The sequence below is a fragment of the Anolis sagrei genome, chromosome X, assembly GCF_037176765.1.
Source record: "Anolis sagrei isolate rAnoSag1 chromosome X, rAnoSag1.mat, whole genome shotgun sequence".
Lineage (NCBI taxonomy): Eukaryota > Metazoa > Chordata > Lepidosauria > Squamata > Dactyloidae > Anolis > Anolis sagrei.
In genome coordinates this window covers 37,605,846-37,629,752 of record NC_090034.1, presented here as the reverse complement: position 1 = coordinate 37,629,752, position 23,907 = coordinate 37,605,846, and the positions used below count along the sequence as shown (strand labels likewise).

At 39.9% G+C, this 23,907-nt stretch overlaps 1 protein-coding gene across 4 annotated transcripts in view; it reads left to right on the top strand.

Annotated features, from left to right (window-relative positions):
- Positions 1–23,907, top strand: part of ULK1 (unc-51 like autophagy activating kinase 1) — a 76,055-nt gene that overhangs the window by 47,577 nt on the left and 4,571 nt on the right. Inside the window, exons 11-27 of one of the 4 annotated variants that reach the window (XM_060785644.2) lie at positions 1,041–1,091; positions 7,415–7,503; positions 8,570–8,729; positions 10,387–10,447; positions 12,116–12,196; positions 12,934–13,062; positions 14,082–14,236; positions 14,626–14,709; positions 14,800–15,062; positions 16,814–16,998; positions 17,570–17,673; positions 17,823–17,966; positions 18,438–18,625; positions 19,198–19,376; positions 19,494–19,612; positions 21,286–21,443; positions 22,557–22,692. In XM_060785644.2, coding sequence (XP_060641627.2) covers positions 1,041–1,091; positions 7,415–7,503; positions 8,570–8,729; positions 10,387–10,447; positions 12,116–12,196; positions 12,934–13,062; positions 14,082–14,236; positions 14,626–14,709; positions 14,800–15,062; positions 16,814–16,998; positions 17,570–17,673; positions 17,823–17,966; positions 18,438–18,625; positions 19,198–19,376; positions 19,494–19,612; positions 21,286–21,443; positions 22,557–22,692 — 2,286 coding nt within the window. Of the gene's footprint in view, positions 1–1,040; positions 1,092–7,414; positions 7,504–8,566; positions 8,730–10,386; positions 10,448–12,112; positions 12,197–12,933; positions 13,063–14,081; positions 14,237–14,625; positions 14,710–14,799; positions 15,063–16,813; positions 16,999–17,569; positions 17,674–17,822; positions 17,967–18,437; positions 18,626–19,197; positions 19,377–19,493; positions 19,613–21,285; positions 21,444–22,556; positions 22,693–23,907 lie in introns of all 4 variants that reach the window. The other 3 variants (XM_060785641.2, XM_060785643.2, XM_060785640.2) reach the window with 3 other exon arrangements.

Below are 23,907 nucleotides of genomic sequence, written 5' to 3'. Positions count from 1 at the left end.
AGGGGGTTCTTCCTAATGTTCAAGTGGAATTGCCTTTCCTATAATTTGAACCCATTATTCCATTGTGTCCTAGTCTCCAGAGCAGTAGAAAACAAGTTTGGTCCCCTCCTCAGTGTGACACCCTTTCAGATATTTAGACATGGCCCTCATGTTCCCTTTCATCCATCTTTTCTCCAAGCTAAACATACCAATTTCTCGTAGGACTTGGTTTCCTAACCTTTGATCACCTTCTCTGGACACTTTCCATCTTGTCAATTTTGTTACATTGTAGTGCCCAGAACCAGACACGGTGTTCTTTTTGGTGAGGTGTGACCAAAGCAGAAGAGAGTGGGACTATGACTTTCATCAGTCTTGATTTTATACTCCTGTTGCTGCAGTCTAGAACCACATTGACTTTCTTAGCTGCTGCACCAGACTGTTGGCTCATGTTCAGTTTGTGTTCTACCAAGATTCCTGGATCCTTTGCACTTGAACTGTTTTCAAGCCAGGTGTTACCCATCCAATATCTGTGCATTTCCTTTTTATTGCCAAAGCGTAGTGCCATACATTTATCTTCGCTAAAATTCATGTTGTTATATTGGCCCAACTCTTGAAGGTCATTTTGGATTCTGATCCTGTCCTCTGGAGTATCAGCTATCCCTCCCAATTTGATGTAATCTGCAGATTTGATAAGGATGCCCTCTATTCCATCACCCAAGTCATTGATAAGGATGTTGAACATGCCTGAAAGGGTCAGCATACTGGTCACTTCTCTCCAGGATAAAGAGGAGCTGTGGGACAAAAGCACTCTTTGGGATCAGTCAGCCAACCAATTCCCAATCGGCATAACAGTACCATTGTCTAGCCCACATTTTATTAGCTTATAATTAATCCATAAATAATCAAATCCTCAAAAGCCAAAGATGCAATGTGGGGGTCCAATTACATTTTAGCAGTCAGCTATTCATGCTCTGTAGTAACTTGTTACATAAATTCACCTGTTCGTCAGAGTGACAGATGAATGCAGTTTGGCTCACCTATTCCTCCTTTTAATTCACCAGATACATTTTTCCATCACCCTTTCTTGGATGCAAGTGCCTCTATGAAAAAATGTAAGTTTTTTTGTTCTTGCAATTTATTATATATTACATACACACTGTACATTTACTTCACAATATGCAAGGTCTTTAGACTGCTCTCTCAAGGAAGAATATCTTGATTTCAAGTGTGTGAAGGGACAAAAATCTTATAATCTGTTCTTACATATATGCTTTCCTTGTTCTGTGCTGGAGGGCTCATCTTTGTTAGCAAGTAATTTCTGTTGCCTGAGTTTGGATTGTTCAATGTATTAAAAAACACCACCTTTCAGCACTTTACAACTAATCAACCTAGATGTTTACCAAATACAGTATCAGCTTTTGAGGAGGTGTGGAGGTAGCTTATCATAATTATTGGATGGGGATGTATATCAAGACTCTTTTTTCATAGAGTTGGACGGGCCACAAAGGGTCATCTAGTTCATCTCTCTGCCATGCAGCAATATAAAGACTGTCAAAGAAGGAGCTACCACCACCCTCCAAGGCAGTCTACTTTACTGTCAGATATCTCTTACTAATAAAAAGGTCATTTCCAGTGTTCACAAGCTTGTCTATCTCCTTAGAGATAGACATTTAAATTTAGTGTTTTCAGATCCTTCTACTATGCCAGCTGCCTTGAATGATGTGCACCAAACATTAGCCTTCCAAATCATAGGGAAAGTAGTATTTGAATTTTGACAAATAGTTAAACACAAAGATGTAATATGAATGCACACAACCACCCTTTTTTGCAGTGCCAGAAAACATGACATATTGAAATAGCAGAAGTACATTTTGATGAATATGTATTGTACTAACACGCAAACAGTATTTTGGCATTGAGACTATTAATGCTTACTAATTAATTGTGCCACTGTGAATTTGCATGCTTTGCGTGAATGTTTAAATTTAATCTTTTCATGATTTTTCTTCCTCTTCATTACTTGTCTTGTGCCTGAAATAATGTTCTGTAGCCCACAGCTAAATGGAACAGACATTTATTTCAAGAAATCTTGAGTGGAGGGTGAGGGTGAAGGATTTGTAAAACTGATGGTGTCAAGTGAAGCAGTTTCTGTTGTTGTTGCTGTTGTCATCAGGTTGTTTCCCTAAGGCTAACCTACCATGGGGCTTCCCTGTCAAGATTTGTTCAGAGGGGATTTGCCTTTACCTTTCACTGTGGCTGAGAGGATGTGATGTACCCAGTGTCATCCAATGGGTTTCCATAAGTCAGTGGAAATTCAGACCCTGGCCTCCAGAGTCATAGTCTGAATCTCAAACCAACAAAGCTTCTTGCACATAATAGAAGAACACATAAATGGCAGTGAAGAAGTACCCTATTAAGAAAATATTGGTAAATGAGAATGATAGGTGCTTTTCAGGTATTATGATCCAGGTTTAGTTTCCTGTATCCCCCGTTAAAATAAATCTCAGGTCCTGGGCAGAGGTGATATTTTCTCTGTCAAAGACCTTGGAAGTCACTAATAGACACTGTAGATAGATCATGTTTGACTAGGATCGGGCTTCTGTTTCCAGATGTTGTAGGATTTCAATTCCCAACAGCCACCAATAGCATGGTGAATGTTCTGGGACTATGGGAGTTGGAATCGAACAGTTTCTGGGAGAGTTTGAGTCAATGTGTTAGCAAACTGATTGGTATAAAGCAGCTTTGTATGTTTAGTTCCAGGGTTTAAATGAACCAGAGCATGAAAAAAAAGTTTCTATTTTGGACTGAAACTCACAGTTGTCATGCTGCCTGGTGGATTCTAGGAGTTGTACTGACAAAAAAAAATAGACAAGACTGAATACTAGATATTTGCTTTGGAAATGTGGGTCTGAGGAGCACATGCAAGGCAAGATTGTTGCAATGGAAGTGTTGAACTTTTCCTGCACCTGCCAGGTCTCATCTAGCAAATGCTTTTCTGCTGTGATGGGTTATTAAATAGCTGTGTTTTCAGAACATGCAGTGGATGGTGGATGGTGGCAGCTATCTCATGTGGTTGTGAGACAGAGAGATACATACATTATAATTTTGGATTCTCTTTTGATCACATCTGCCAATTAACAAACCTTGGGTGTTCCATATCGCCATCATTTTGTTGTTTTTCTTGTTTATCAAAGTAGACAATGTCATATTATTGTAAATATCTAGAACTAGTGGGCACCAGTAGGAAATTTTGGAATTTTTGGTCTCCATTGCTTATTTCATCCTTGACCATAATTTGAAATAATACTCCCCTTAACTGTACTCAGGTGTCACTCCCATGGGCAGGAAAAAATTCTCCTGGTTTAGGGCCACCGCTGTCAAGCCTTCCTGGTCCTTACCTTCAACTGCAGGATCACCTTGGGGGGGAGGCTTTGAGAAAAGCAACCATCCTCGAAATCGGAAAGGATATTTCAAACTAAAGGCTATCCACAGACCAACCAGCCCCACTGCCCCACCAGCCGTGCCCCAGTGGAAAATACTTTCAACAAAGTCAGAGCCACTCACCAACCAGAAAGGATCATCTCAGCCCAGGCCTTCTCCACAAACACCCTGGCAGCCAGCTCAGATGAAAATACCTTCTGCTCCTGTGTTATGCAGACCAACTTGGCAGGGGTCACCACAAAATCAGCAAAGGATTTTCTTGACTTGGCCTCCATTCCCTTCACTACCAACCTGCTCAGAACGGCGGTGTGGTGCTCCATCACCAAAGCTGACAAACCAAGGCAGACACTGCAGGACTCTGAGTACCCAAATTCTATCCCCAATATCATCTCCTCTGCTTCCCTGGGACACCGGTCCTGTACGTCAGTATCCACCGGCATTTCGGGGCCGAGCATTGTCCCCCAGGCCACAGCCTTCATATGTCTGGGTGTGAATCAAGAATAAAGCTCATGAACTCACAGCCTCTATATCCCTCATGTATTGGTCAATCAAATTACACGATGGTGATGAATTCTTGTTCTTATTTTCCTGTGTTAGGAATAAACTATGTATGAGAAGGGCAGGTGATGGTCAAAAGGTCTGCCTGTGGCCATGTACTTTGGTGCTAAAAAAAATCACTGTTGTGAGTCTTTGGTCCAATTTTCACAGATAGTAATAGGAACAGTTAAATGAGAGAGCACAGCTCAGCATGTGGATCACGTCATATTTATTTTCACCATGCCACCTGGGTAGTATTTTGGAAGGTTCAAATCTATGTGATGAATGGACCACACTTTGAGGTATCATGCTCAAGCAAAAGATCAGATAGTTGAAGAAAGTGAGAACTCTTGAGTGTTTAGAGAACTATTTCAAGAAAATAAATTGCCTTTGAACATTGAATCTCTTTGGGTACTTATACATTGAAATCAATGATGGATGAAAAACAGAACCAAGTTTGAGTAGCTTTTTTACCATCTCTCATGGGTGGCTCTTTGGAGGCTTCTTGTAATATAATGCCTCTGAGAATATTCACCCATTACCTTTGTGGTGTTTTGGGGCAGAACTTTAGTTTATTGGTGCGGTGGAGCATGACACAGATAATGCTGGGTTCAGATTTCCAGTCAAATGTAATTTATCCATAAGGACTTGGACAAATCTCTGTTTAAGATCTTGGACAGATAATTCTGGTCAGGACAGAATATATTGAGCTGAGTGGACCAATGAACGATAGCTGACCAGAAGAGCAGATTATCATGTCCCCCCGATAAAATATTTTCCACCTACGTACTGTTCTAGCTTTTTCTGTTTCTTCTGTCTTTTTATCTATTTGCCCATTCAAGGATAGAAACCTAGATCTAACAAGATTTCTAGATCTTGTTAGACTCAAATTCTGTCAGCTCTAGCCAAAGGTTGACAGTTCTGGGAGTGGAAGTCAAACAATTTCTGCAGGGCCACAAGTTCCATGCTTCTCCAGTAATAAGGCTGGGAACCATGGATTATTATCCTGAAGCCATATTTCACGTTCTTCCTTTTGCAGCCCAAGGTGACCTCTTGGACTTATTCATGGGATTAACTGGGAACTTGTTTTCAATATGTATTCACACTTGTTTCTGTAAAATGTATTTCTTCTTTATTTTTCTATTTATGTATCTGTAAATTTGGAAGTTCTGGATTATGATAATGATAATAATTAAAAATAAAAATGCACACCTGTGTTAGATGTGTTTTCTGTTTTTCTTCAAGTCCTTAAATGAATTACCCCCTTTAAATAAAAAAATACCCCTTTTTTACAATAACGAAGGCATTTTCTGTATTTATTAAAATATTTCTATCTGGTCCTGTATCAAAAGATTCCAACGCATGTAAGTTGACAATATGGCAAAACATAGGATAGGTTAATTCATTTTTGTGGTCTAACATTTAAAATTACTTTCACTTTTTAGATTCAAATGTGCAGTCTCATATAGATGTATTTAGTATCACAGGCTTTTAGTGTCAAATTGATTTTAAAAGTTAACTAAAAAAAACAGAGCATGTCAGCATTCCCTTTTTAATGACCTCACAACATGCCTCAGCAGCTGGGAATTTCTGGATGGCAAATGCCCCAAGATACTCCACAATGAACCTTTCTGACTTCCAAAAGTAACTGCTTAGCAACTTCTGAATAATGAGAAAAGGTAGTTATTTTTTTAGTACAGCTATAATGGTAACTACCTACATGGGGTTGGTGGCCTGGTTACTGTAAGTAATGACAAGTCATATTCAGACTCATGAAGGAGATGAGCTTTTGTTACTACTCAGGAAGATGCTTTATACCAGGATATCATCTTTGATCATCTTAGAATCATAGAATCATAGAGTTGGAAGAGACCTCATGGGCCATCCAGTTCAACCCCCTGCCAAGAAGCAGGAATATTGCATTCAATATTGCATCTTGTCTAATAATTGTCTGCTCTGATTGGCAGCAGTTCTCTGAGGCATTCTGTCAGGGAGATAGCTTTCCTAACATCTCTTACTTGATCCATTCAGTTGGAGATATTTGCATCCTGGGGTCTTTGGGATGCAAATCAGGTGTTCTGTCACTTGAGCAGTTCTTCCCAGATTCACTGCACGAACTAAAGCTCTGACCTGAGGAGTCCCATTGCAATATTTTGTGCATACTTGTCTATACTCCCCCTACCCCCTTTGTTCAGAATATTCCATTGATTTCTCCAAACCTTTCCAGCTAGCATCTGATTCTAGGATTATGTCTTTTTGCCAAAATTGTTGAATTCAGAAAACAGGGTTGTTGTAGGTTTTTCGGGCTATATGGCCATGTTCTACAAGCATTCTGTCCTGACGTTTCGCCCGCATCTATGGCAGGCATCCTCAGAGATTGTGAGGTCTGTTGGAAACTAGGAAAATTGGATTTATATATCTGTGGAAAGTCCAGGGTGGGAGAAAAAAAAACCACTTGTTTGTTGGAGCTTTGTGTGAACGTTTCAATTGGCCACCTTGATTAGCATTTGATGGCCTGACAGTTTTTAGGTGTGGTTTGTTACTGCTTGGGGGAATATTTTGTTGAGAGGTGATTAGCTGTCCCTGATAGTTTCAGAAAACAAGGGTTAAAATGCCTGTTAAAATGTCAATAATGTTAAGTCATTAATGAACAGTCTCCAAGCCCTTTTATTTATTCAGTCATTTTGAAGATTAGAACTTTTTTGTGCATGCAACCCTCATTGTGTCAATCTCCTAAAAATAAACCTGAAAACCTTATCTTGGCTCTCCTTTTTTTAAAATAGTGGACACTTAACTCTGTGGTCTTTCAGAGTGTTTACAGTTAAAATCCTCTAGAATGTTACAGACATCATCCAAGCAGCAAAAGCAAAACAATCTCAACAGTTCAAAGTGAATGGAATGCCAGTCTAAAATTAGCATTTTAAAAAAAACCAGGAGTGTTCAAGGTTTGTCTCCATTGCAGCCTGACTTGCAGCTCTTTGCATCCCATACTGTTCTTTCTACATGGTGGCTAAGGCTCATGGGAATGGCATTCTAACAGTTTGGAGGGCTGCACCTAACCTCCCACTGCTTTAAATGAGGCCCAAAAAGTTGTTTTTTTTTAAAAAAAACAAACAAACCGGAAGTATCTCAGAGGTTGCTACAACATGGAGAGGGTGGGGGTGGGGAGGCCTATCCTATTTGAATGCAATAGTGGTGATTGCAAGTGGGTCAGTACTGCACTCTTTGAAATCTGCAACTTAACTAAATTAGAATTGGCAATATGAGAATATATACAATTTATAGTCAAGTACACCAAGTGGTGATTTGTTTTCCCCTTCTCTTAAATGATGTTATCCTCTATCTAAGGGAAATCAGTTGGCATGAGGGAGCCAAAATAGCTTTTCTGCTCTTGTTGCATAGCTCTTATACACCTGTTGTTGACAAAGCATGACATCTCTTTTCTCCTCTCCTTCAGCTGCTTTTGTGCCAATGCCTTCTTATCCAAGTTCTGGTTCTGGGAGTTCATCCAGCAGTTCCTCTACATCCCACCTAGCATCTCCTCCTGTAAGTAGTGTGTACATTTGTTGGCTTCCCCTTTCTACTCACAGCGATAGAGCTTCAGATTTGGGAGTTGGATGGTTGGTGTCTGCCCAGCTATGTCCCATCTGCTGGAGTGACAATCTTAGCCAGTGTTTTCAGGGAGCATCCATTTAGTGTGGTATATCCAAATCATCCTCCATAAAAACATCATAAGTGGGTTGTATTGGACCATTATATCGTCTTTACACCCTATATCCTATAATATATGACTGTATGCCTATAGGAAACACATAAAGTTGGCTGTTAGTGCAATAACCTTCCACAGTGGTGTTGAAAGTCATCCTGCCTCTGATCCTGGAAGTGATTAAAAAAAGTTCACCATTGATAGCAATTCCCCCCTCCCCTCCGGAATAATGGATAATCTCCTTGTAAACCTATCTGAAGCAAAGGCCTTTGCTATAACCTGCAGTAGTGAATTCCACATGTTAGTTGTGTGCTGTGTGATGGGGGCCTTTCTTTTCTCTGTCTTGAGTTTCCACCACTCCAGCTTCATTAGATGATCCCAGTCTCTAGTATGACATGGGGGAAAGAAAAACTGTCTGCATCCTGCATTGTTTTATATAACTTTACAGTCCTTTCATGCCTTTTTCTTAAGTGGGTTGATGATGGATATAAAGAGAAGGGAATCTTTCAGCTTATTTCTCCATTCCTTGAACATGAAACCAAACACAAAATGAATTCATTGTCAGTTTTTATTTGCCACAATGACACCAACCATGAAACCAGATCCTCTGTAATGTCATAACAGGATAAAAAATCCCACACAGGGCATTCAACACAAAGGAACTTCCCCACTTTCTAAGATACTAGATTTTGCCAGATGCTTCTTTGTTCTGGGTCATAGCGATAGCACAGTGTTGTTTTGGACCTTTCAGAGAACTGTCTTGCAAGAAGCAACCCTTTTATAGAAATCCTGGCAGCACTAGCGTACTACTAGTCAAATCTTGTTTTGTGAGAGACATTTGTACAGTGTGAGGTAAAGGAGATGGTGGAATGAGACTCACATTGTTTCTTCCCTTCCCTCAAGCAGTCCCTTGGAGAGATGCCACATCTCCAAGAGAAGATTTTGGCCTCCCCTACCCAGGGTTCACCAGTTTTTCTCCATGGCTCTAAGGAATCAGCTGGCAGCAGCAGCAAAAATTCCTCTTGTGACACTGATGACTTTGTCATGGTGCCTGCCCAGTTTTCAAGTAAGTAGTGGGTTGTTGTTTTTTTTTTGTGTGAAAGTGTGATGGTAAAGACTTTCTGTATATATTTCAGATTTCATTAATATTCAAATTTCAATATTAATGTCAAAATACATAGTGTGATTTTACATAGGATTTGTGCTACATTGGAACAGTAAAGACAAATATCACTTAAGTAAAATAAACATTAAATATTAGATAACCGAAAAAATAAAATAAGGTGTAAACACTAAACTAATCTAGAATCTGCTATTGCAACACATCAAATGAAGTGGTTTAAAACCAGTATTAAAAAGATTAAGATTAATTATGTTTCAGTCTAATTGGAATACATGAAGCTCATTTCAGAAACGTGTTAAAGAACTGGTCCTAGAGTCCAGAATAGCCATGACTCCCAATGTGACCATTATCCCACTTTCTTTGCATGATAACAGTGGGGATGTGAATACCTTTGATAGGGGCAATACATCAAGTAGTAGCTTTGTATGCCTTGAATGAAAGATGGGGATATGCTCTCCAGTCCCCAGATGGCTCAGGCTTCATGTTAGCCAGTATTTTGGCCCACATTGTTTGACATTATTTCCATTTTGGCAAGAAAATCCCATGATACATTTGCTTTAGGGTCACCATAAGTCAGAAAGGTCTTGAAGGAAAAACAAGCAGCTTAATCAGGGCTCCAAACATCTGGTTAGGAATTTGCTAATCAGTTTCTGGGAGACTCTATCTTGTGGATATATATTTAAGAATAAGTGAAGCAATACAGTTGGAAGGGACTACATATTCCCGCCATGCAGGAATATGTAACTAAACCAGTCTGATAAATGGCTTTCAAAGTAGTCTTTTCCACTTTTGAACAGCTCTTATAGTCAAGAAGTTATTTCTCATGTTCAGGGGCATCCTTGGTGTTTATCTTGGGAGCACCACTCTTTCTAATATATATATTTTGTCTTAACACTGTAAACTTTTCCACAATGCCTAGAAGTGATTCTTCTTTGAGGATATGGTGTGACATTGAAATTAAAATTGTAACACTGGGCTCTCCAGTGCAGCTTCGAACATTATTGTGGCTCACTGATGCAGGAGGAGGCTGTCAGGGAGCATTTTGGTCACTGTTCCCTTAAATCTGTTCCTACTTCAGCTGAGTTGGAAAAGAGATATTTTTATTCAATATTTGAACAAATTTGAAGGCTTAGTTCTTATGAGAGCCTTTGAAGGTGTACTGTGTTCTTCTTTAACATAGACTCCTCCAAATATTTTGACTACTGTATTTAATTCTAACACACACTCTCCCCCCCCCCCCCCCATATAAACATCTCTAAAAATTGGGTGCATCTTAGAATCACAAGTGTATCTTCTGTATTTTTGTTGTTGTGGTCCTAAGATTAGGGTGTCTCCTACAATAGATTGTGTCTTACGAAAATATGGTCGTGTCTATCAGGCTGAGCTGTATAGTGAGAACAGCAAGGGTTAATGGGAGTTATAGTTTAAAATATTTGAAAGCACCATGTTGGGAAAGTTGGTCTAACCTTTTCCATATAATCCTCATTCACTGATGTAGACTGGAGGACAATTAGTGCCGTTATTATTTGTATTGTGTGGATTTAAGTAATTTCTGTAACATACGCCTGAATATTATGCCCTCCTCTCTCTTTCAACCTAGGTGATATAGCTGTGGAGACTGCAGGAGGAAAGCCAGTTCAGGACAGCCTGATGTGTAGTGGGTGAGGAAAAAGAACTTAATACCAAGTGGGCTCTTGCTCTCCATGGATTGTAAATATAGTATAGTAATTCAATAATAATTGTCAGTGCTTTCTCCCTCCCTATAAAGGAAACTTCTGCTTTTCCCATTTTTGAATGAATTATTTTATCATAGCCAAGTAGGCTGGCTTATATTTTTTCTTACAAATTTATCTCTGCAAGGTTATGTTGAGAAATGGGATGTTTTCCCCTATATAAAGTTTTTGGCATTTTCACTGTGTTACATAAACAACAGTGTGCGGTGGCGAGGCTCCAGTGTCGCCACTGCTACCGCTGCTCCTCCCCCTCCCTTCTGGCCAGGGAGGAAGCAGAGGATGAGTGGCAGCAGCGGAGCCCACAAGCAAGGCTCCGGTGCTGCCACCGCTACCACCGCCAGCAAAAGGCCCAGCACTTGCTGCTGACTGGTACAGTCACCTCCCATGCCAGCCTGTTGCCACAGTTGCAGTGAAGTAAGCACTGCTGCCCTCAGGACGCCCAAAACCCTGTTGTCCATCTTGCAGTTTGTTAGTGGCCACCACAGCCCTTCTATGGACCTTCAATTTATTATTATTATTATTATTATTATTATTATTATTACACCTTTTATTTCACTCTATTTATTCTTATTATTACATTTATTATTTTACTGTTATTATTATATTTATTATTTTCTGTATTTATTGTTGTTATCGCATTTATTATTTTATTCTATCATTATTCTTATTATTACATTTATTATTTTACTCTTTATTATTATTGGAAGGATACGTAAGCACACTTACATTGAAGAAGGTTAGAATAGTGGGTTAATCAGAGCTTGACAGTCTTATCTTAAATTATGTAAATATTTAAAAACATTTAACCTACTGATGTCTCAATTAATGTAATTATATTGGTATCTATTTTTATTTTTATTTCTGAAATTTACCAGCAGCTGCTGCATTTCCCACCCTCAGATTATACTCGAGTCAATAAGTTTTCCCAGTTTTTTGTGTAAAATTAGGTGTCTCTGCTTATATTCGAGCTGGCTTATACTTGAGCATATACGGTATGTGGTGTCACACGAAGCTTGCAGTCCTCATTAAGACCTTTTTAATACTGTTACTTTTAGTGAAAGCTGGGATTTACATTAGTATCTTGGCAAGAACTGGAATAAATATCAAACCCTATTAATGGGCAGCCATATTGACCGTAAGACCAACTCCAAACCCTACATTGTGGTAATACCTTTATTAAGCTAACCCCAAAGGCTCCCAATTCTATCAAAGCTTTTGAAATGTACAAATTTATTCATGAGGCAAAGATGATAAATAAAAGTATTTAGGGGAGAAAATGGAGAGGTGATAGTGTTAAGAAGGTTCTTCCGCAGATCCTTCTCAAAGCAATATGCAAATGATTCGACATGACTTCTTTCCTGTTTTGAAAGCTTCCATAGAGAAGTTGGCACCCTTTTGATTGACCAAATAACTGTTTTAATTAATTTCCTGCAGTGGAAACGGTTGCATAGAAACTATTCTTGATTTCTGAATAAATAATACGTAATTACATCTGCCACTGAGAAATTTGTTGCTGTGGATTTCGTTGAAGCAGTGGCATCTCTAATATACATGTTGTGTGTGCTGTGGCTGTTTTCTGCTTGCTTTTCCCAGAAGTTCTTTGGCAACTTCAGCATACTTGGAAAGTCAGGGAAGAACGCCATCACCTCCTTACAACAGTTCTCCTGGCCCATCCGGGTAAGGCAAAAGCTGGATGGGACTGATGGCACCCTTGTCACTAAGGTGGAGGGAGGAGGGTATTTGGAAACACTCATGATCCTCGAGAGGTTTCCTGTACTTTTGTAAAACCTTGTTTTACTACCAGACGAGGAGCAAGGAGAAATGTACAGCATGACATCATGGAAATAAAAATAATATGCTTAGATATAGGATGGATGTGACACCTGGGTCGAAAACAGTTCATGTGAAAGGGATCTAGGAATCTTAGTAATTAAACATGAATCAATAATGGGGTTTGGCAGTTTTAAAAGCCAATGCAATTCTAGACTGTATCAATAGGATTATAGTGTCTAGATTGAGGAAAGTCATTGTCTTACTCATGATTCTGTGGCTGCTCCCCCTTTTTTTTTGTGCTGTTGTTGCATGTCTGGGCATGCTAGAACACAGGGTGCATCTATTTGCTTTGTGCTCCCCCCCCCCCCAGGCAATTTTGCCAGTTACAACTGAGAGAGAATATAGGGGAATGGCCAGTCATTTCACGATCAGAGGAGGGGTGGTCTACTGGAAATCCTTTGCCAGACTCCCTCACCAAAAAAATGCCCCTGGAGTTACTTCTGCATATCAGATCACCTTCAGATAGTTGGAGTTTGCTTCCTTTCATCTTCTCTTTTTGAGGGTGAACATTCCCCTGCTCTCTCAACCATTCCTCGTAGTCCCTCCCTAATAGTACTCTCCACTTTGTCTATGCCCTGCAGTAGGACTAGCCAGTTTTCATCAAGCAGCAAATATGGACAGTCTGTTCCCATCCCAGTTCCTACGCAGGTTCATAACTACCAGCGGATTGAACAGAACCTTCAGTCTCCTAATCAATATACTTCACCACAGTGAGTATCAAGTCTTAACAGAACAAGACTCTTAAGAAGGAATTTTTTGACTTGTTTTCTGACATTTACTATTTAGCATCAGTATTACCACTGGTAGAATATTTTAGCGTTGAGTAGATATGGGTGCACTCTGAAGAAGGTTGACTATGTTTAATTAAAGTTAATGAAGAAATCTCTGTTTTAGTTTAGTTCCATTAACTAGCCTAATAGTAATGTATTTATTTGTGGTATCTATAGTCTACGTAATACAAATATTATTCATGACTGTATCTATAATGGTGCATGTTTATATGTGTGTGCATGCAATTGAAAGAGCAAGAGAGGGGAAGCATAGTGATCTTGTATGCTGTGTACTAATCTTGTTGTGTATCTAATAATAATAATAATAATAATAATAATAATATTTTCTGTATATTCATGTGTATAATCATTTCAGCCATAAATCTTATCAAACCTATGGAATTCCTTCCCAAAAAAGTACACCAAAATATGTTTTTCAAAAAACAGAAAGAACATCAGAGAAACAAATCTTAATTTTTTCACCTGCTTTATAGACCCCCCTGAAACCTGTCGATAGATGCCCTAAGGGCCCATGGAGCATAGCTTAAAAACATCTTTTGAATAGGATGTCAGGCTCCTTCTCCAGGACTGTTCCAAATGAAGATCAAATGCAAAAAGAGCCAGCCAGTAAAAACAACATCTTTTAGATCCAAAGTGTTGTAGTTACTTACTGTTGTGATGTTAAAGTGCATGAGCATGTGTATTTAGAGTAGGAAATAAATTTAAATTAGCTTTTCTTACATCCGAACACCGTGCCATTGTACCTCAATGGCTTGCTACTGCATCTGTATGGTGAACAATGTGGAGAAAGTGAGGCTTCAAAGAGTTACTTTCTTGAAATGATACTTTGGGAGATTCTTTTCTGTTGCAGTCCAGGAAATGTGATTGCCTGTTATTGTTTTTAAAACCTTTGTTATCTGGAATAACTCATCCCATTATTTCTTACTATTTCCCATTAGGTCTGCTACAGCCAGGAGATCAAGAAACACAAGCCCACACAGCTACAAAAAGGCTAGCCCTTCCCCTCCATTTGTTTCTGGAGAGCACGGAGTTGTGTCAGCACCCAGAAGATTTTCTTTTGGTGGTGCAAAGCCTTATACACCATCCCCACAAGGTTTTCTTTTTTTCTTTCTTTTCTTAAGTTTATGCTCATAAAAGAAAAAAACCACATTGGGATCAACTCAGGCATGGGCAGTGTGTGGTCCTCCAGATCTTGTTGGACTCCAACTCCCAGCATTTCTCACCATTAGCTTTGCTTATGAAAGTTTCTCATCACTAACATCTGGTGGGCTAAATGTTGTTCACTTGTGTATTGTAAATATCAGAATCTTGAGTATATGCTAGAAGAATTGCATCTTGATAGTTCACGTTTCTTGTTTAAACCACAAGCAATTGGTCAAAATAAGATAACATTGTTGCATTACAATCAGGAAGCATGTCTCTTGTGATAATGTAATTTATTGTCTGACCTGGTTTGTTTTCTTTGTGTTTTTTCCCCTCAAGTTGGAACAATTCCAGAGCAGCCTGACCATACTGTTATTCCTTCTCTTCTTGGAGCAGAGATGAGAAGCCGGGTGCCCATGACTGGTATGTCATGGTAGGGTTCACCTTCAAACTTTGCATTCCGGTTTATGTATGGTCAAACATGATCATTCTGCTCTTTTTGTCCTCTCCTAGGTGCCTCAGTGCCTGACCCTTCCCTGCGAGGAATGGGCTCCCGTCTCCACAGTGCTCCCAACCTATCAAATTTGCATTCCTGCCAACAGAAGATAAAGAAACAGTACTCTGAGCCTCTGGTCACTCATTTTGGCCACATTCCAACTGGCCAGTCTGCACAGACACATGGACTGCAAGCTTGCCTCCCACTGAGGTCTTCTCCAAAGCTGTCTGAATTCATGCAGAGGAGCCCCTTGCCAACTATTATGGGGTCTCCAACAAAGGTACTGCCTACTTGCAGGACCTGGCCTTTATTTTGTAAAGCTAGAATGTAGGAGGTTGTGTAGGGGTGACCCAATATTAAAACTGCAAGAGGAGTGAATATACCTCTTCCCACTAAGTGCAAAGTGCATATAGCACCTAGAGTTTGGAAAGGTTGCTAATTAGACTACAATCTCAGAATCTAGTGGGCATCATTTAATTTTTTTTAAAAAAAATTCAAGAACAGCAACAAAAAGGAAAAGCATGTTTACACAAATTACAATTTTGGTCCTTTAAAGAAAAGAACTACTTAACAAACATAAAGCAAACGAGGAAACACCTACACGATAAGAACGGAACTAACAAACAGGAAAACTAATCTACAAAACTCTCCCTTGCTGCATGCTGATTTTTTAAAATCTCTATTTATTTCCTTTAATCACCCTTCCACTTTTAATAATGCTCTACTAATTCCTAAAACCTACAATAGACAGATGCCCCTCTCACTACTACTACTACTAAATTAGTCAGTCCCAATCTTGCTTGTAGTTGGACAAATACTTTCCATCATCATAGAATCATAGAGTTGGAAGAAACTCCCAAGGGCCATCCAGTCCAATCCCCTTCTGTCATGCAGGAAAAGCACAATCAAAGCAGTCCTGACAGATGAACATCCAGTCTCTGTTTAAAAGCCTCCAAAGAAGGAGCTACCACCACACTCCAAGGCAGAGAGTTCAACTGTTGAACAGCTTAGTTAATTTGTCCATCTCAACAGATTCAAGAATCATCATCAGCCATTGTCATTCTTTGTCTTTCATCCTCTAGGCATGCATCCCTCCTGCTTTTCTCTTCCCCTTTCTTTTTCAATCTTGTTTCCTGTCTCTTCTCCAATACAATCCTTTGATAAAAAGTTAATTCTTAGACTACAATTCTCAGAATTCAATGGCCAAGTTGACTAGAGGATTCTGAGACTTGTCGCCCCAAAGAGTAATTTTTTCCAACATTTTGTATTTAATGTGTTTGCCTTTTTGCAGCTGTCTTCATTTAAATAGTAGCTGCATTTTTATTTATTTATTTACTATATTTATATACCGCCCCTCTCAGCCCGGAGGCGACTCGGAGCAGTTCACAAATTGGCAACAATTCGATGCCATAACAATTAAACAGTAAAAACAATCAAGAAATTATATTTTAAAAATAACATATAGTATAAAAATATTAAAAATATTAAAACCGTAGAAAGCCTTAAAACATTGTCATGAGCATTTCCATGTCAAATCATTATTCCATTGTGTTGTCGAGTAGTTCCATAATTCCGTTTAGCTATGCCGTATTTGGGAAGGCCTGCTCAAAAAGCCAGGTTTTCACCTTCTTTCGAAAAGTCAGGAGGGAGGGGGCCGATCTTATATCTCTAGGCAGGGCGTTCCACAGTTGAGGGGCCACCGCTGAGAAGGCCCTGTCTCTCCCTGCCAAAAGCATCTGCGAAGAAGGCGGGAGCGAGAGCAGGGCCTCCCAGAAGATCTTAACATCCTAGAAGGTTCATAAGGAGAGATATGCTCTGCATTCTAATAACCAAAGTCCTCCATCTTTTCCTCTATCCCAACACACACACACACAGTTTAAACTGCAGTGGGAAAGCATGTCAACAGCCCCAGTGCTGATGAGCAGAGAGGTGGAGGGTAGAACTGGCACAACCATTTTAAGTCATTTATAGTATATTTCTGATAAACTACACTTATCCTCTTCTTCTTTGTTTCATCTCTGGTTTAAACAGGTCATGTCACCATTTGAGTTCAATAAAACCCCAAGTTCCCAAAATCTGCTGACCCTCCTGGCCCATCAAGGTGTAATGATTGCCCCCACAAGGAATAGGACACTGCCTGACTTGAAGGAGATGGGCTATTTTCATTGCCAGCAAACAGGGCTTGGTTTGAAGCCTATGGAAGAAGCAAAGGGCAGGTATGAAGCTTAGCAAACAAGGCATTTGGTATGCAAATCTATTATTGCATGTGGAATATCCTGCTTTTCTGTTGTTGCTGGAAGTGGGAGGATATCAGTCTCCTGTCCCTTTTTGTACCTACCAGACCTTTGCTTACATCAAGTCATCTTTGCAATTCTTCGAGGTTTCCACACAATCTGGCACATTTGGTAATATGTAATTTGTAGGCTAAATTTGGCTGTGTAGCATTACTGCCTATGTGGACCACTAGCATGGAGAATTGCCATGATCCTCTGCTCCCATCCTGTTGTAAAAGATGCAATGCATTTGGCTTACATTGCTTTTGCCCAGTAGCCATTGTGGTGGACTGTTGTTGACAGGAGTCAGAGGGTTCTCTGGCTGTGGGTGCCATCTTGGAAAATACATACAAACAGACAGATGAACAAATAGATAAATACTTTGACTTTTATTATATACACTGTACACACACAGAGTTGCCTTTTAAAGAAAACGCTTTAATAGTATATTTCCCTCAGAGAACAGAAGGCAACAAAGTCTGTGAATTTTTCTGGTCTCTTGCCCTTTCTTTAGATCATTCAGCACTGGTCGCCTTACAGACCTTCTTCTCAAGGCTGCTTTTGGGGAAGCTGGTAGCAATGACAGCTTGAACAATGAGAAGCCCATGGAGATAACAGGTACTGGGAAGCCTGGAAGCTTTGAGATCACTTTTCTTTTTGTCAGTGCTGATGTTTGGTTCTCTCTTCTTCATAGCCACCTGTGTGTTACTTGTCTTCATGGGTTTCTTCTTCCTCTGTTCATTTGTGTGGCTGATCTTTCTCCACAGCTCCTTCTGCTGCCTGTGCAGGAGCCCTACACGCAGGAACTAAGGATAGGGGTTCATCAAGTCCCTCTCCAGTCATCTTTACTGTGGGATCCCCTCCCAGTGGGACAACACCCCCACAGATCACAAGGACTAGGATGTTTTCAGGTGACAAATCCTACTTGCCATCTTAATACTGCTGTATTTGCAACTGCAATCCTTTATTTGTCTTGCAACTCAGGAGTGTGTGCATTCTGCAAGCATTTTTTTTTTACTTTAGCTTGTGCAGGCATAAGCATACAGGAGTTGTATGCAATTTGTGCAAACCACCTGGTAGATTAGCTGCACTTGGCCTCCTGTTGCAGTACTATTCTTGAGCCGGTGGCCATAAGAACACTCCCCCCCCCCCCCCCCGAAATGGTTGGGTGATCAATATTTATCCTTAAGACTGTGCTTGTACTTTCTTTTGAGGGGTGAGTAGTGAGATTAGTAAAGATAATGAGAATGAAAGTGTTATAATTAAGTCCAAGGAAATTTAAAAACTGAATGGAAGGATAAAATATGTTTTTCCTTGGCTTGATGCCTTTTATGCTTCAAATCTAGACAACTGATATGTTGTATTTTGACTTTTTTTAAAAGTTGGCTCATCTAGCTCTCTGAGTTCTGGAGGATCTCTCAGTGGGCGACACTTCATCATGGGCACCGGTGGAGATGTGCTGGAAGCATCACTGGGTCTCAGATACACCTTTGCCGACCCCCTCACTGCCAACCTGGATGGAGGAATTACCTTTGAGGCACCAGAGTTACCTGAAGAGACCCTCATGGAAGTGAGTTGCATTCCACTCACCGTGCCAGGTTATGATCCAAGCATTAAAAGGGAACAGGATTTGATGTTTCATGTGGGGTTCTCATTCTCAGCCATTCAAATTGGACAACCAACAAATATAAAGTTCTAGCTTGTCCTCTGATTTGATGGTGATCCATTTCTTCAGCGCAGTTCCTTTTCTCTGCTGCATGCAATATCCTGAAGCTCTCCAACCAGTGCTCTCCCTGTCTGCTGTTTTGGTGTTTCTTTTCCTTCTTAATTGGTTCTGATATGTATTTTAAAGCAGGGCTTCTTAAAATTTTTCCACTTTTCTTTAGGTTTGGGCTGTATAATCCTATAGGAGTTATACTATAGGAGTTGTACCGAGTAACAGCCCGGAAAACTCACAGCAATCCAGTAATTCCAGCCTTGAAAGCCTTTGACAACACATTGTACTGAGCTGGCTTCCATCTGACAAAAAAATCCACTAGCTCCCCCACTAAGTCAGAGCACCTGAATAGCTGTGTGCTTCTCAGTTCCTTCAAAATAGGCCTGCCCTGCATGCATGATTTTTTTTCCCTTTCCTGGTTGCAGCAAGAGCACACAGACATCTTGTGTAGCCTGCGGTTTACTTTGGCCTTTGTCCACTATGTGATGGAAATTGCGGCCATCAAAGGGAACACCAGCGAGTTGAACACGTCCTTGGCTTCTGAGTACCAGCTCCAGGAAAGTGTCGTGGCTGACCAAATCAGCCTGCTGAGCAAAGAATGGAGGTAAAGAAAAACCCCATTGATCTTGAAGGAGAGTTCAATAAAAATTCTACATTGCTTCCCATACAGTATGGGCTGCAGGGATGATTCTCTGAACCAGGTTTTGTGCTTCCTTTGCAGTTATGCAGAACAACTGGTATTGTACCTGAAGGTAGCAGAATTATTGTCCTCTGGTCTCCAGATGGCCATAGACCAGATTCGAGCAGGCAAGCTGTGTCTTTCTTCCACCGTCAAGCAAAGTAAGAGTCCTGATTCAAATGTACATTAAAACTCAAGGTCTCTCATCCTGCAGTTATCTTGAGATGGGGCTCTAGTTCAGTAATAGACTAGGTCCTGGGTTTGGTTCCCCATTAAACAGATTAAATAGTCTGCATAATATGAATGTAACTTATTACAAGCAATGAGTAAGTTGTAATTGAATCCTTTTTTTTGTAGTAACGATAGCTATGACTACATTATAGCTTTATTGCAATGTAGTGAAGGATAACCTCTTTCTTTGTATGGGGTCCCTGTAACTGACAGTTATTGGAAGAAAAAGGATTACTAATTATAATTATATGTATGTGTTGTAACAAATGTTAACTGTTTGTAAAGTTTCCAATTTTTAAAAAACAGTCATTGTAACCATTATAATGAGAAGAGCTACTGATTTAAAATAGCAATTTAAAAGGCAATGGGGGTATTTGTAGATGTAACATTACTTTTCAGAAGAAACTTTCCAAGCTCTCGCAGAAACAGAGTTGTAAATATTACCCTGGAGTAACAGTAGCACTCAGTGGATAATCCTGGGATTTTTGGGTGATCAGTCTGCTTCCCACAAACTTCACCTTCCATTTACACCCCCTGGTGCAGCAGATAGCTTATCTTGTTGGCTGAGGCGTGCTATGCATGCTTCTTCCTCAAGCTTTCTCTAAAGTTAAGGACCTTGTTCCTTTTTCTTTATTGGTTCCGAACCCTGAATGCTGTTGTAGGTGTCTAGACACATTTGGATTTCCTGATCTGAATGCGATGTGCAAGGGCTTAGCAATAAATGCTGTGAACACAGCTTAATAAATTACATTAATATGCAGTCACTCGGTCAGTTGAATCATTTTGTTTCTTGGCAAGGGTTGTTCCTAAGGAAATTGGAAGAAAATAAGTGTTGAGCAAAAGAAATGTAGTTGTAATTTACCCAAACCCAAAGACAACTATGAACCAAACTGATGATGGATCTGGACCAAACTTGTTACACGTACCCATCATGAACATATTGACATATTGGTGGGATTTGGGGGTATTTGACCTTTGATGAGGGAAGTTCTAGTTCACCCAAAATCACAGAGCACTGTGAACCCCACCGATGGGACCCATGTGTATCCTAGTACCAAACAGCCATATGTAGTTCCACTTTCAAAGAGCACTGGGTCCATTCATAAAAGTGAAAATCAAACAATAACTATTTAAATGTTTATCCTTACAAAATCTGTAACCCAGGCAACCCAAAGCTATTTAATAACAATAAAACAAATTAGATCGCCATGCCATCCTGCACACATCTGCTCTCACTTTATTTCAGCTGCTGAGTACATGGATGGGGGCCTAAAATGGAATGTCAGGGATCTCTAAATAAGCCTAAGAAAGAATCCTGTCTGAAACCTCGGAGAGCCTTTGCTGGAAATCAGAGTTGATAGTATTGTATCACATCAGGCATGGGCAAGCTTCAGCCGTCCAGGTGTTTTGGGCTTCAATTCCTAGAAATCCCAGCCAGCTTACTGGCTGTTAGGAATTGTGGGAGTTGAAGTTCAAAACACCTGGAGAGCCATAGTTTGCCCATGCCTGTATTAGATGGATTGATGATCTGACTCAATATAAGACAGCTTTTTTATATTCTTAAATAATTTGTTTACTTTTCCCATTTCTTCCTTCTGCTCAGTTGTAAGGAAGCTCAACGATCTATATAAATCCAGTGTATCCTCTTGCCACTGCCTGAACATGAGGCTGCAGAGATGGTTCTTGGATAAGCAGAAGCTCATGGATCGTATCAACAGCATCACAGCGGAGAGGCTCATCTTCAACCATGCTGTGCAAATAGTATGGAAAATCTTCCTAAATGTGACAGGGCTCTTTGGAAGTGTGCCTGGGTGCTCTTGAGGGTGGCATCAAGTCTTAGCCTTAGTATTTAAATCCCAAACCCTCCTCCATAGGCTCCATTATTCTGTCACCTCATAAAATGTGAAGTTAGAAAGGATTGGTGAGCCCCTACGAATTAAAAGCATTCTCTGGAATGATGGAGTGTATGCAAAAGGGTCCAGGTTCGATCCATAGTATCTCCAGGGTTAAAAATACTAAAAAAAAAATCTGACATACCAAATCCACTGGCCATGTAGGAGTATGCAGTGAGACAAAATAAGAGAACAACTGTGCTCTGTGTGCTCACATCTGACCCCCTGGTTTGTTTTTGGGTTGATGTGGGGACTTGAGGGTACAGTGCACACTCCCAGCTCGTCTGCACACTGAGTTCTCAGAATGATTCAGAGCAATGGCTGAAAATATGACACTATGCTTTGAGTGAAGTAAGCTCACAGTAGGTATTTACAAACCTCTAACCTTTTGTGAATGTCTCACTATGCTGGCCTTGAACATATGTTTCAGCATATGTTTCAGCTGCACAGCTTGAATCCAAGCCTAAGTTTCCCTGCAGTGGAGGCTATCCTGGATGGGCTACTTCTTTCTCTTCCTCTGAAATGCTAAGTAGACTACAAGCACGCTCTCCAGTGGAGGAGCAGCCTCTTTCTAGTCTCATTATTGACTAGCTCTAATCAGGCAGGGGAATATGCTGCCTTGGAGTCTGGTGGAATCTCCTTCTCTGGATGTTTTTTGGCAGAGGCTGGATGACCATCTGTCAAAGGTGCTTTGATTGTGCTTTTCCTGCAAGGCAGGGAGTTGGACTGGATGGCCCTTGTGGTCTCTACCAGTCTTCTACTTTTACATTCATTAAAATATATCTTTTTTGGTTTCAGGATTTTTAAATTAAAGTGCACATTAGATTCAATACAAATAAATATGTTATATTAAATAAATAAAGTAGGTGGAAGAGTAAAGTACAGCCCCATCTTTAACGGGATCATTTGAAAATTGGGGCTTAACTGACCATACAATAAGTGTTTGGCAAGAGCATGAATTAAAAGGTTTACTCCTTTCTAGGTCCAAGCTGCAGCACTGGATGAGATGTTCCATCACCGAGAGGACTGCATGCAACGATACCACAAAGCATTACTTCTGATGGAGGGACTTTTAAACATCATCTCCGAGCAAGGAGACATTGAGAATGTTAATAAATGTAAGAATTATTTTATAGTTTCATCATTCCTTAAATCACAATTGTTCAACATTCCAATTCATAAATCACCTTGTTTTGGAATGCTATCCCTGGGGAACAGTAATTTTGAGCTTTTTTATAAAAACATTATGGAACTTGCTCAGTTTTGCCATTTTTTAGTGTGTGTTAATTATTGATGCAACCTGCCTAAGTTTTGAGATTCTCAGTCCTGCCATTCTCAAAGGCCACTGAGTTTCATATAATGTATTGCCAAGTAGGAGTACACAGGAGCAGGAATGTAAGTTCCTTTGTACTCAGAGACCAGCAGGATCTATAACTCTGAAATACAAGGCAGTTTTAATAGATTGGTTGGGTACTTTTAAACTTTTACTCTGTCAAGTAATCATTTTTCCCCCCTGGCATTAAGAAAGTATAAAACACAATCAATAAAGAAGCACAGACAAATCATGAAAACAAGATTTTAAATGAGCAAACCTAAAAACATTTTAAAAATCGTAGTGAAACCAGGAGCAAAGTAGAAGAGTATCATGATTGTGAATAGGGTTGGGAATTATGTGGCCCAGGATACTAACTCGGAAAGTTTGTCTTAAAAACATGTTTTCAGTCAATCAATACTGAATACAACTTGAATTTGAATTTGGCCCTACCCAGTGTGATCATTTGTGTTTTAATGTTTGATTTTATATTGTTGTGCTGCTTATTTACATTTGGTTTTGTATCTTACGTTATTTTATTTTCTGATTTTCTGTTGTGTTTTTGTGTTATATTGTGTTTACTGTATTGATGGGCGTGGCCTCATTAAGCAGCCCCGAGTCCCCTTGGGGAGATGGAGGTGGGGTATAAATAAAGTTATTATTATTACTATTACTATTATTATTATTATTATTATTATTATTATTATTATTACTACTACTACTACAGAGGGAAGAGGAGGAGTAGTGGCCCACAGAATTGTATCTTATTTTCCTATTGGGCCTTTACTACTGCCAAATTGTGCAGGCTTGTTCTAAGAAGTATTTTTTAGCCTATAGACCAGGCATGAGCAAACTTAAGCCCTCCAGCTATTGGAGTTCAACTCCCAGAAATCCCAGCCAGCTTACCGGCTGTTAGGAATTGTGGGTTTACACATGTCTGCTGTAGAGACAAAGTTTGCACATGTCTGCTGTAGACACCATTTCATACATCTCATCTCCCTCAAACTGAGAGACAATGCAT